Raw genomic sequence first — 12,808 nt, forward strand, 5'->3', positions numbered from 1 at the left:
GCAAATGAGTGACTTTTAAATAAGAAAACCAATTTGATGGGTTTTTTAGGAATTAGACATATATTAGTATAGGAAAGTAACCTCTATCAAGCCACAATTTAGCAGCCGTGAATACATCATCACCACTCATGCTCCAAAAGTGTTGAAAAAAGGCCGGATTCAAACCATCGGGTCCTGGTTCCTTACCCGGGTGCATATGAAAGAGTGCATCCTTCAGCTCCTCTCTAGTTATTGGGGCCGTGAGCCTCTCGTTATCATCTGGTGATATTTTATTGCGGATAAGACGCAACACCGATTCATGTGTACCATTACTAGGCTTAAACAACCCATCAAAGTATTTTTTAGATGAATAAGCTGGGGAATATGAGGTTGAACATAATTAAAACCACTAAAAATGATATTTCTTTTAGTTTAATTATGATTTTAGTTCCTGAAAATATAGCGTTTGTTTTTTTGTTTGCGTTTAGTCTGTGCAAATTCATAAAAATGTTGTTTTTAGTCCTTGATGTGTGACTTAATATAATCATGACACTTGGCACCATGTAGCTCAATAAGGCGAATGACTATAGGGACTAAAACTGTTTTTGAATTTGTAGGGAGTGAGTGTATGTTTGATATCGCGGTGGGTCACCGTAATTCTGAAATATCCACCGTGATACCAAACATAGGCTAAAACCAAAAAACACTATATAGTTGCATGGACTAATATCATATTTAAACTTGTTTTGTTTGTTTGTAATAAAGGGGATTATGATAAGTGAACTCTGAATCATGCTTCCTTCATCAAGCAATTATGATAACTCTAAACTCTTTACAGAAGTATGAGTTGAATTCTTAGCATCTTGATAAATTGTTTTAAAATAAAAGACTAATTCAATGAATGAATAAAAATAGAGCACTAAAACTATGTGATTAAACTTAAATAATATTTTCAACTAGAAAAGTAAAAATTCAAAGCATGTATAATGGCCGATAATGTTGTAAAACAACATTTATCATTTTATATTATTGATTGATATGAAATAATACACAATATTTATTAAAATTGTATACATGATAAGTCATGTATTCTATTGGTGTTTATTATCTTCTTCTTTCGCCTCTTTAGATGGTGGGCGTCGACAACGCGTTATATAACTGCAACCTCTTGTATACGGATGAGCAGGAATCCGAGGACCAGGAGGCGGTCTGATTTGCGGTGGAAACACTAAATATTTGTCGATAGTTGAGGCCTCTCCATCACGAGTGAAGGTAGAGCAAATCAATAGAGCACTAAGGAACATACTCAATATTAACTTTGACATTGTATGATCAATTTGTTAGTGACAACTTAACCAATGAGAATTCTGGTGCAAGATTGATAGTGTTGAGACTACAATAATACATATAAATAGTGTCATTATATGAATTAATAGAATTCTTTTATAAATTAACTACCTAAATTGTTTTAAGTAACAAAGTCTATCTTTGTGTCTTGATTCAAATGGAGCATTGAATATGGAAACTTTTTGTATCAATACATTTTTGTAAATTGTTTGTAATTAAACTAATTCCTTAAAAAAAAGTCAATTTCAAAATTCAAATTACATTTACAAGTTTGTGTTGACCAAAATTAAATTACAACTTCTAACAATGAATGTGGACAAGTGGTAAGGTATTGGTCCCCTTAAGCATGTGGTCAGGGATTCAACTCTTGGTTCATGCGTATGGAGAAAATTCTATTGAAAGGGGAGAACCCATTTTATGTACCCTACATGTTCCCAAAGGGATCACCTTGCCGGATGCCACATTGCGGTGAGAAAAACTCTGATCTAGTACCATTCTAAACACATTACTTTTGACAGAAGTGACACAATGCATAATAACATTCACCATTGTCTCCGGGATACCGACTCCTACCATCACCTTATAGAGAAAGTTCCAATTTATGTCATCACAGGTCTTTGAGAGATCCACTTTAATTGCAAAAAAACCTACTTTACTCCACATCTTCGACATAGTATGCAACATTTCTTGCGCAATGACTATATTTTCTGTGATATTCCGTCCCGATACAAACCCAGTTTAATTATGATTTTAGTTCCTGCAAATATAGCATTTTTTACGATTAATCCTCTTATGTTTTTTGTTTGGATTTAGTTCCTCCTTCAATTTTTTAAACTTAAAAATGGTGATATAACATTTTAAATGACGTAACACATAGGTTGATATATAAACTATTAACACCAAACTACAAGAAAACCCCATAAAAATTTCAATTTTTATTTGTAATTTAAAAAATGGGACTGTATGATTTTATATCATTTAAAATGTATCATATCATTTTTAAGTCTAAAAATCATAGAGAAAAACTGCAAATGAGTGACTTTTAAATAAGAAAATTAATTTCATGAATAAATAAAAAGGCTACAACTGGAAGGATTAGAGCCGATCAAGTACAAATCTATCCAATGTCGACTTTTGTGTCATCAACGCTGCAGATCTGGGGGCATGGACATTCCAGACGCTTCAATATAGTCATATATGTAGGCTTATGTAATTTGCCGTTTTATGCTATTAACATGGATGCTGTGAGTTTGTTTGCAAATTCATCCTTTTTGTTTTTAGCAAATTTGAATTTGTATTACATCGATTTACTCTATCAGTTTGAATGAATGAATATCCTTTATTTTTAGTAAAAAAAAAAAAAGGCTACAACTGCAAAATAAAAATATATAACTTCACACAGTCACACTTACTTTTTATTTTTTTATAATTATATATTGTGATACACACACACTTACTAAAAGTTAGTTAAATACAGTTTATCTTTTATAATCCCATAAAAATATGTTTCTTCAAGCCAAAACCAATCATTCAAGAAGCACCTACAATTTTTTGTCAAGGAAAAGTTTGGATGATATTTTACATTTTAACAATCAAAGATAACGACGTTGAATCAGAAGCCAATAATTTTTTTTTTAATGGGAAAAATCCATTGTACAACATGTGTCCATACTTTATCTTTATCCATCACAAAGAGACACAAACTAATAGTTATGTCATTGTCATTTTTTGAAGACTCACATGGAAGCGCAACTGAGCATTTCCCTCTATCTATCATGTGATGAGCAGTGAGATTATTTTCTCCAACTTCTTAAATTTAAATCTTAACCACAAATACATTAATTATGAGGTCTAATATTTGTGGTTTATTGAATTGAACTCAAAATACAAAATGTGAGGTTTTGAATTCGGACTCAATTTCTACAATATGGATTGGGTGCAATTAGCGTCTCTGACTCATGTAGTCGAAACAATCACAGTTGTCCGATTTTGATTGGAAGACCCGGATTTTAAAGTTAAATTTATGTTTTATAAAATCAAAACTGCATTAAAATTCGAGCTACATGATTCAGATCAAACTGTTGAGAGCTGCTAACTTCAACTTGACTACACAAAATGTGATTGTGCAGAATCCGTTTCAAGTTTTAGCAGTAGCATTACATAACTAGATTTTGTGCAGTCACACTGCATGCAGTTAGGATATCTGAACTTAGAATATCTGAATTGTCGATCAATATCAGACGATTCAAATTTTAAGATTATATTTTAATTGTTTTTAAATATAAAATTCAAATTAAAAATCTGAATTGTCGGGTCATAATCAAATGATTCAGATATGACCGACTACAGTACAACTTTCTCTTTGCACAAAATCCAAATTTCAAATTTCTGGTTTTACATGACAAAGCAACCATAGTTAAACAAACCCATCACAAATCCAAAAAATGGAATTGCTCAAAGATTTTAAACATAACACAACATCTTTATTCTATTACTCCAAAAGGGTGTTTGGATTTAAACCAAACACTAGAGTACACATTAAAACATAATACATAACTTAAACTAGTTATATATAATAATAATTATTGGGTCATTTTCCATTTCATTTGCAAGTGCATGGGTTGCAGGTGCAGTTAGCTCCACACTTGCATCCATCATTTTCAGCTCCCATTTCAGCTCCCTCAAATTGGGTCTTAGCAGATCCAACTCCCATCACAAGGGTCTCAGTGGTGCTTGATTCTGTGTAGCTCATGTCAGGGTACATCTTGCAGCTGCATCACATTCAAAAATCAAATCATTTTTTAGTTAAATTGACACAAATAAAAAATTAGCAAAATTTGTGAAATTGAAAAAAGCCTTAAAAGTAATGTATGGTGACAAAAAGAACGTTTTTTTACTTAAAAATTCAATTAGTGGGGTACCCCTAAAATTAATCAAAATTAGATTTATTTTTTTTCTGCTTGAAATTAAACTAAAAGGTTACCCAATAAATAATTTTTTTTTTTATGGTTGTTCTCCGCTAATTTAAATTGATCAGAATCCCCATATCTTTCGGTAATGCAAATTAATTTGTTCTTTTAAATTGATATGAATTACCGTATCTCTCGATAATGCAAATTAATCTTATCGGAAGATATCTTTTGACAGTGTTTTTAGTGTGAAAAATTCAGGGGCGTAGAGCAACCATAAAAAATTTCTTCAAATTCAACTATAGGCTACCTCAAAAATTAATCAAAAACCCATAAAACAATTTATACCAAAAATACAAAAACCTCCTAAAACAAAGGATATGTGATCACAAAATTTTTCCAAGACAAGAGAAAAGTTAAAACATTTTTTTTCATGCAATTCAACAAAAAGGGCACTAAAAAACCAAATCAAATTAAGAAGAATATTTTCCCAGAAGAAGAAAAAAAGTATATTTTTCTCGAAAATAAAAAAAATCAGATGCTTCAATACAAAAAAAGTCAGATCACAATCTCACTCACTCACACAAGAAAAAAAAAATCATTTCTACACAAATATTTTTTTCTAAATATTTAGTGGCGTAACTTATTATCTGTCCAATTATTTTTCGTTCATGCATAATTATTTTAAATATTTAATAAAAAATCAAAAAAATAAAGAATGAATGAAAATCTAATATTTAATCAAAAATCACTCCTTCAAAAAAAAAATCACAAAAAAAAAAAAAATGAAAATCTCACCCTCCACAGCCATTGCCGCACTTGCAGCTACTTCCACATCCACAGTTTCCACCACAGCAAGACATTTTCAAATGATGAGATCAAAAAACAAACACAACAAAAGATTTTTAAGACACAAACAAAAACTAACACAAATGCTTTTGAATGAAACAAGCATGCGAAGAACCTGCATTTATAGGAAAATTTAGGAGAGAGAATGTGAAATATCTACGGACACGTGTTCAAATCTTACGGTGATTCTAATCTATTTGCGGATCTATTACCACGTCCACGTCGTTTTCGTAAACACGTCTCTATTTGTGAATGGGTTTTTGTCGTGTGTTCTAAGGTGTAATTGCGTTTTTATTTTATCTACCGTTGGATGCTGTATTCGTTCATGATTATGATGATAAATCTATGGATGGGAATTTTTTAGAGCGTCGATGGAGAAACTGATTTTCACGTTTAATTATTAATTATTTTTTATTTAAAATGAATATATTAATTATTCATATCATAAAAAATAAGAATATATTAATTATTCATAAATGCTGTAATTTTCATGGTCATAGTCGTTGATTGAACTTTTGACTATTACTTAATTATTGATTAAATATTCATTACTTTTAGAGTTAAACAAATTTTTAGTCTTTATAAATATTTCAAATTTTATTTTTTGTCTTTATAAAAAATTTTAACAGCTTTTGGTCCTCAAATCTTTTTGTGCCATAATATTTAATCTATACTTTTAATCAAACTCTTGTGTACTTTTTTATTTTTAAATAATTTTTTGTATTCATGTTTATAATATTATAAGAATCCATCCTATAAAAATTTAGAATTTTTTAAAATAAGATGAATTTTTATGCGAAAAAATTAAATATTTCTTATTTAATTCATCCCTAGTTAAAATATTTAAACTTTTGCATTAAACATGATGGTGGAAAAAAATTTAAATTTCGAATGATATACAAGAGTTGACTGAAAAGCAGGGATTGAAATTATAACTGGAAATATTTGAGAGATTAAAACATGCTGAATTTTATTTTATTTTTGGTTTAGTAGCTTAATGGTTTTTTTTTTTTTGAACAAGCCAAAATGAGATATATATATATATATATATATATATAGTCTTTTAGCACAAAACGTGCCAATAAGACTAAACAAAGTTACAAATAAAGTAAAAAATACAGGAACCAAAAGAAACTATACAAGACCCAAGCAAAGCAAAGGACTAGACCACCATCTGTGGCAGTTCAAAGCTAAAGTGTTACTCGTCGCTTTCAACCACCGATAAGAGAACGTCTTCTTGTCCAACATATGATGTACCGAGTTTGCTGAGCCTGTAAACAATCGATGATTTCTTTCGGTCCACACAACCCAAACACAAGCAAGCCATACGAGCTGCATGAAAGAACGTCGAGCTCTAGAACCACCTGCTGAATCCGTAAACTGAACAAAGTGTTCTGAAAGAGTCTGAGCAGTCACCAGAGAAGAACCAATCCAGGAGCTGACAAGGGACCAAAGGGAGCCAAAAGAACTGCAATAGAGGAACAAGTGCTGAGCCGACTCAACCTCTCCGCAACCAGAGACACAAAGATGAGCCTCCGTAGATAAAATCCCTCGAATAACCAGGTTTGCTTTGGTAGGTAACCTGTCCCGCAAGAGTCGCCAAGCAAAAATGGAAACCTTCAAAGGAACCTGACGGTGCCAGATAAGTCCTGACGCAGCATCCAAAGTAACTGCATCCTGAGTCGTCAAAAGCTGATAAGCACCACGAACCGTATAACCGTCCTCCACTTCAAAAAAAAGTGGAGCGTCCTGGATTCAAACTCCGACTCCTGTATAATATATACAATGTCCTTACCAACTACGCTAAGCTCACAGGAACACTTGCTAAAAAATTTTATCAGGACTAGAAATGAAATTTGAGATATTTATAGAACAAAAAATAATGATAGCTGGGCCTAGAAGTCCAACTGCTGAGGATTTACTAGCTGTGCCGACAAGCAAGGCCCAATAAAGAACAGCCCACAAATGATCTCTACGAGTCAAATGGTCACAATGCTCGACGCATTGTAACGGCCAATCACCGGAATAATGATCATTAACTGCTCATCATAGCTTTCCAGCCGTTTTTCGGCAGCCACTTGATGACCATCAATGTCATTAAGGGTCTTGACCCAGCGCTTGAGAACTATATATACAACCTTGACAATCATTCACAAGGTACGTATCATTCTCAGAGAAAACTTATACTCCACATCAAAACTGATTTGAGCGTCGGAGTGTCTGCAGGTACACAACCCCCCTCCACTTCACCAAGGGCGTCACCGAAACAACGCAGGTGAGGTCGCACTTCTGGTCAAATAAGATCAGGTTCAATAGAGAAAATGAATATAAGCAATTTTAAAGAGGGGAGAGTGACAAATCTAGAAATTTTGAATAGTTGGGGCACCTAATTGTGTGCTCTATGTTTTGTAGTCTTTATTTGCTTATATTTTATTTTGTTTTTAGTTTATTTGAATGAATAAACCATCAATTTAATCCAATATATTTTAATTTTTTTTTAATTAGTGTCCATCACCTATGTAAATATAATAAGGAGTCCTTAAATTATATAAAATCAATCATTTTAATCACTAATCGGAGGGAGTACTAATTTAGAGACAACATATTATAGTTACATAATAATTTAGTCTCTAATCAGAGGGAGAGGGAGTACTAATTTAGAGACAACATATTATAGTTACTTAATAATTTAGAGACCAAATTAAAAAAATAATAATATAGAAATTAAGTTGATGACTAATTCTTATTTGAATAAGCTATTTTTATATTGGGAAGCAAGAGCTTAACTTGTGTTATTATTGGGAGTTAAGTTGGGAAACAGATTTCCTGCTGCTTGGTTTTCCATAGTTTTAACGTTATTTTAAATTACATTCGTCCGATTTAAGCTGTGTGATCAAAATTAATTTAAGTAATTTTATAAACGATCAAAATTAAAAATTGCGTGAAAAATTACTGCAGCAAATCTACTTGTGAAGGGTGTGTCTGAGGGCAGATGTTTCTTCATGCGGTAGAAAAATAATATATATCATAGTACCAAAACAAAATTATGAAATTTTGTGCAGACACGTCCATGCCTTCATACCACTTTACATACATCTGTCCTTGAGGGAAGATTGGAAAGGAATAGAGATTTTTAATTATTTATATGTTTAATTAGTTTAAATGGTTTGTTTGGATTTGACTTATTTTTAAGTTTATAAAAATAGTTTATGTATATAAATAATTTTTTATGTTAATACATAATTTTTCATTAACAAAAATTATATTTTTATAAGTTGTTTAATTTTATCATAAACCACATTGAAAAACTTAAAATAATAATACATATAAAATACTTATTTATTTGTATAAGTTGTTTAACATAAGCTCAAAAATAGGGGAGGGGAGAAGAAAGAGATTTTAATTGCAAATGTGTTTGGTTCGCAAGAAGAGTGGAGTGGTGATAAAACTAAATTACTTTTTTATCCTTATAATCTTATAAGAGTCTCATAATTTTAAAATCATTCACTTTATAAATAATTAAATATAAAAAATCAATAGACTAAAAAACTCCACAAATCAAATAATTTCTTGATAATGGGTCTGTTTGGTAAAAATAAGCTATAAGCTAACTGATAGCTGAAAAGCTAGCTTATAGCTGATAGCTGAAAAACTAGCTTATTGAAATTAAAGTGTTTGGTAAAATTAGCTTTTAAAATGGTTATTAAATATAAAATTACATAATTGATAGTGGGCAGTTTATTTTTTAGAGTGGGTAGTTATTAAATTAAAGGGTAAAAATGGAATAAAGTGTAAAAAGCTATAAGCTATAAACTATAAGCTCAAATGCTACTTGAAATAGCATCTGAAAAAAAGCTATAAGCTAGTACAAAAAGCTTGTTACCAAACACCTCTAATTTTTTGAAACAAGCTTATAAGCTCATATAATAAGCTATAAGCTAGCTTATTTGTGTTACCAAACAGAGCCAATAATTTCATGATATCTTGATGATTGATTTGTTCAGAAAATATCTCAAGATCCCTTTGATGTTTCAATGATAAGAAACTCTTCATTTATATATGATTTGATGTGTTTTATTATTTTAAATGTAATTTATCACAGGGATAATATTCTCAAAAAAACTGGAGTTTTGTGATCAGAAGCATATGTCTTGAGAACCATATTTGATCAGAAACATATATGATCAGAATCATATTTATGTTTCTCAAAATGGCTTTGAAGCATATTTTTGTTTTAATCTTAAAATGTCACGTAAATAATTGTTAGTCAAAAAAGTCAACGGGAGTTATCAAATGCAAAATGGATGGATAAATTTGGAGGGTTAAAAATAAGCAATTGAAATTTGGAGGTCTAAAATTGATAAATTGTAAAATCCAAGGGGGTTAAAATCAAACAACTGTAATTTAGATACTAAAATCAAACAATTGTAAAACTTAAAAGGTCAAAACTGTATTTAAGCCGACAAATTTCAGGATAATTGAAATGCAATTTTTTTAACCCAGCCCTAATTTTAAAATGCAAATAATTTCTTTTTGAAAACAGAAATATACCCTAAGTTGGATAAAAGGCCATCAAACTATTGCAATGGCATAGTGGCGGGCCCTGCATCAAATGTGACCGTCCTATGTGGGGATGGAATTTATCCATTTTAATTGTGGACCAACAATAAATCTTTCTGATGTTTTGTTTCTTGTTTCTTTCAATCTTATCTCACGACTTTAATTAAGATCAATTCGGACCTTATCAGATTGAAATTCTCTTTTCTATATTCAAAATAGTTTCCCACAGACGAAACTACCATAATATCCATGACATGAAGAAAAGTTACTATATATCCTTCTTACTATAATTTTAGGTTTAACTACACATTTAATCTCTTACGTTTATTTTAAGTTTTAATTTGGTCCATTACATTTAAAATGTATCAATTTGGTCTCTTACGTTTATTTCAGGTTTCAAGTTAGTCATTTCCGTTAGTTTTGTCACTAACACCGTTTGAACAGTACACGTATCAGCGTGTACAAGTGCCACGTGTCTGTCCACATATGCAAATTGACTGTCACATATGACAAAATTGACGGAAATGACTAACTTGAAACCTAAAATAAACGTAAGGGACCAAATTGATACTTTTAAACGTAAGGGACCAAATTGAAACCTAAGATATACTTAAGGGACCAAATATGTAGTTAAGCCTTAATTTTATGGAAAAATTTGTATACATCTCCTATAAGCGCATTAAATAAATAGGGAAGCATTTTAGTTTGCAAAACAATAAACATTACACACTCAACAAAACAATACAAGACCGAATAGTATATGTACACTCTCCGTCCCAAATTATAAGAGAAAAAATAAAAATTACACTTATTAAAAAAAAGTAAAATATAATAAAAAAAATTTGACTAAAGTAAAACATACAGTAATAATTTGAAATATGTTTTTGTGAGTTTTCCTTGGAACAAGTTGCATGTGAAGAAGTAAAATCAATTCTTATTGGTTGTTGTTTATTGAGAAAAAGAGAGAGAAAAAATTAAATGCAATTTGCATTAAATTTTATGAGATTAAGGAAAAAAAATTCTTGAAAATAATTGTTCTCTTATAATTTGGAATAAAAAAATAGAATTTTTTCCCTTTAATTTGGTACGGAGGGAGTAAATCCAAATTTTGAGTTACAAAACATAAATTCGTCATTTATGTTAAATTTTGAGTTAATTTTTTCTTACTTTTTCCTAAATGTCGAGTTAATTTCGTCCAAGACTTTCATATGACATACTCCTAAGTTGTCAATTTATGCAAATATGTTAGCCATGTGAATGATTCAAAGCGAAATGTTGTGAATATTATTAGTGAATGTCCATATTAATCCTATTATGTTTACCGGCATATACAATCTATGTATCATTGTAATATGTAACAATCCTAGTGGTGAATAACACATATTATATTATGTCTTCATCTTTAGTATGACTCTTGTTTGGATCAATTTTATAACACGATAAACTTATATCTACGATAATAAAGAGGTTTTATATATTGGATTCGGTCGAAATTGGATTTTTCTAAGCCTAAAAATTCAATCTAAGTCCATCCATCTCAACTCATTCAAACCCAATAACCTAACCCATAATTCGACCCATTACCACGACACATTCCGTTTTTTGCAAGGTTCATTGGATTTGGATTGGGCGGACTAAACTCATCCACCCCTAAAATTAAAGAGATTTACTTTTGTCACTCTACCGGTTACTCGCGCATCTTACGTCTTTCCCATTTTACCCTTTCGCTACCTAAGTAGCGGAAGTTATAAATGTACAATATCTTGGAGGCTGTCCATCACTTAAGTAGCAAACAATGATATTTTCGTAAGGAAACGAATAGGATATGGCAAAAACTAAAAACCGCAAACTATAAACCCATTCAAATTTTAAATTTAAATTTAGTGAATACAATCCATCCATTTTGCCAACTATTATTAGCTTAAAAGAAAAAGAAAAAAAAAATCAAATATTTCCACAAACGTGGCCTGAATCTTGCTGTGGCACTACAAATTTAAATTGGGTTGATGAAAGAATAGTGCAAAGTGTTGGTGACAAAACAGAGACATAATAATACATTAACGATGAACACTACTTTTTCACAATCTTCAATCAAACCAGACAACAAACCTAAACCCCCTTTCATGCCAGCAAAGGATGACACCAAACCTGTTCTTCAAGACCCAGTACTCTCTCTCTCTCTCTCACTAGTTTCTTTTACACATATATTGCATTCCATGACTCTGATTGTTACTAACTTTTGTGTTTTTTCTTCTTTTGACAGATACTAAGGTCTGATCCAATTGAGACAGAGGAAGCTGTGTTGCTATTACCTCCATTTTCAATCCCCAAATCAAATTCCTCATCTCAAATGACCTAAAATTGTATTTTTTTAAGTTTGAAACTTTTAATCATTGCTATGACCATGTTGGATATTTGTTTTTTCTTTCTGTTTTAGACAATTGGGTTTTCATTTTTTAGGGTTTTAGTTTACTGGGTGAGTTTCCCTCACAAACCTATCTCTTAAAGATTGAATTTTTATTGTACTATACTAATTGTCTTTTACTTAATTTCAGTTCTTGTTAGTTGTTAACATAGTTGGCATTGGATTGATGCTTGAAGAAATAGAGGGTTGAGTGTATTAAATACTTGCTCAATTCTGCATTAGGTAATGTTCATTATGATTGGAAGTTTTTAGCGTGATTTCTGCGGTAGATAGTTTCTTATAGTGCCGGAAACAATTGCATGATTTGTTTATTTTCCTTGCTAACTTGCACTAGGTAGTTAGGTCCTGTTTGGATAAACACTTTAATTAAGCCCTTATCATATAAGTGTTTATTTATAAGCTATTTTTATGACAAACGATGAAATAAAGTTATATCGTTTTCATATAAACTGTATGTTGTTTGCGTGAGCTATTACGAAGAGCTTATGAAAATTAGCTGAAAACAGCTTATGGGATATCATAAGTTTTTTCCACAAGCTCTTCCAAACAGTGTGTTTATGCTAGTAGATAAATTCAAATAAGTCAATCTAAACAGGTCTTTAGTTAGTAGAACATCCGACATTGTGTTTCTTGTTGTGAAGTTTAGGCTGGTCGAAATAGAAAAGTACAACTATTTAGCTTGTGAGTAATTAGTTATTTGAAATGATAAATATTAGTATTTTGGTCCCTTGAAGAATTT

General features: G+C 30.9%; 2 protein-coding genes across 2 annotated transcripts; one reads left to right on the forward strand and one right to left on the reverse strand.

Moving 5' to 3' along the window:
• Nucleotides 1-3,787: 3,787 nt before the first annotated feature.
• On the reverse strand, nt 3,788-5,252 carry LOC123888013 (metallothionein-like protein type 2). The gene is made up of 2 exons (XM_045936943.1): nt 5,034-5,252; nt 3,788-4,097 (listed from the first exon to the last, which is right to left on the reverse strand). The coding sequence occupies exons 1-2, from the start codon at nt 5,096-5,098 to the stop codon at nt 3,929-3,931; spliced, it is 234 nt and encodes a 77-aa protein (XP_045792899.1). The 5' UTR covers nt 5,099-5,252; the 3' UTR covers nt 3,788-3,928.
• A 6,360-nt stretch (nt 5,253-11,612) lies between these two features.
• LOC123888014 lies at nt 11,613-12,174 on the forward strand. The gene is made up of 2 exons (XM_045936944.1): nt 11,613-11,809; nt 11,908-12,174. The coding sequence occupies exons 1-2, from the start codon at nt 11,708-11,710 to the stop codon at nt 12,001-12,003; spliced, it is 198 nt and encodes a 65-aa protein (XP_045792900.1). The 5' UTR covers nt 11,613-11,707; the 3' UTR covers nt 12,004-12,174.
• Nucleotides 12,175-12,808: the final 634 nt, after the last annotated feature.

Source organism: Trifolium pratense, linkage group LG6 (assembly GCF_020283565.1).
Source record: "Trifolium pratense cultivar HEN17-A07 linkage group LG6, ARS_RC_1.1, whole genome shotgun sequence".
Taxonomy (NCBI): domain Eukaryota; kingdom Viridiplantae; phylum Streptophyta; class Magnoliopsida; order Fabales; family Fabaceae; genus Trifolium; species Trifolium pratense.

Bases quoted from the DNA above. Each gene is read 5' to 3' on its own strand.
- LOC123888013 (XM_045936943.1), bottom strand. From the start codon at position 5,098: ATGTCTTGCTGTGGTGGAAACTGTGGATGTGGAAGTAGCTGCAAGTGC. The intron at 4,098-5,033 runs GTGAGATTTTCA...AATGTGATGCAG, and splicing joins TGCGGCAATGGCTGTGGAGG to CTGCAAGATGTACCCTGACA.
- LOC123888014 (XM_045936944.1), top strand. From the start codon at position 11,708: ATGAACACTACTTTTTCACAATCTTCAATCAAACCAGACAACAAACCT. The intron at 11,810-11,907 runs GTACTCTCTCTC...TTCTTTTGACAG, and splicing joins AACCTGTTCTTCAAGACCCA to ATACTAAGGTCTGATCCAAT.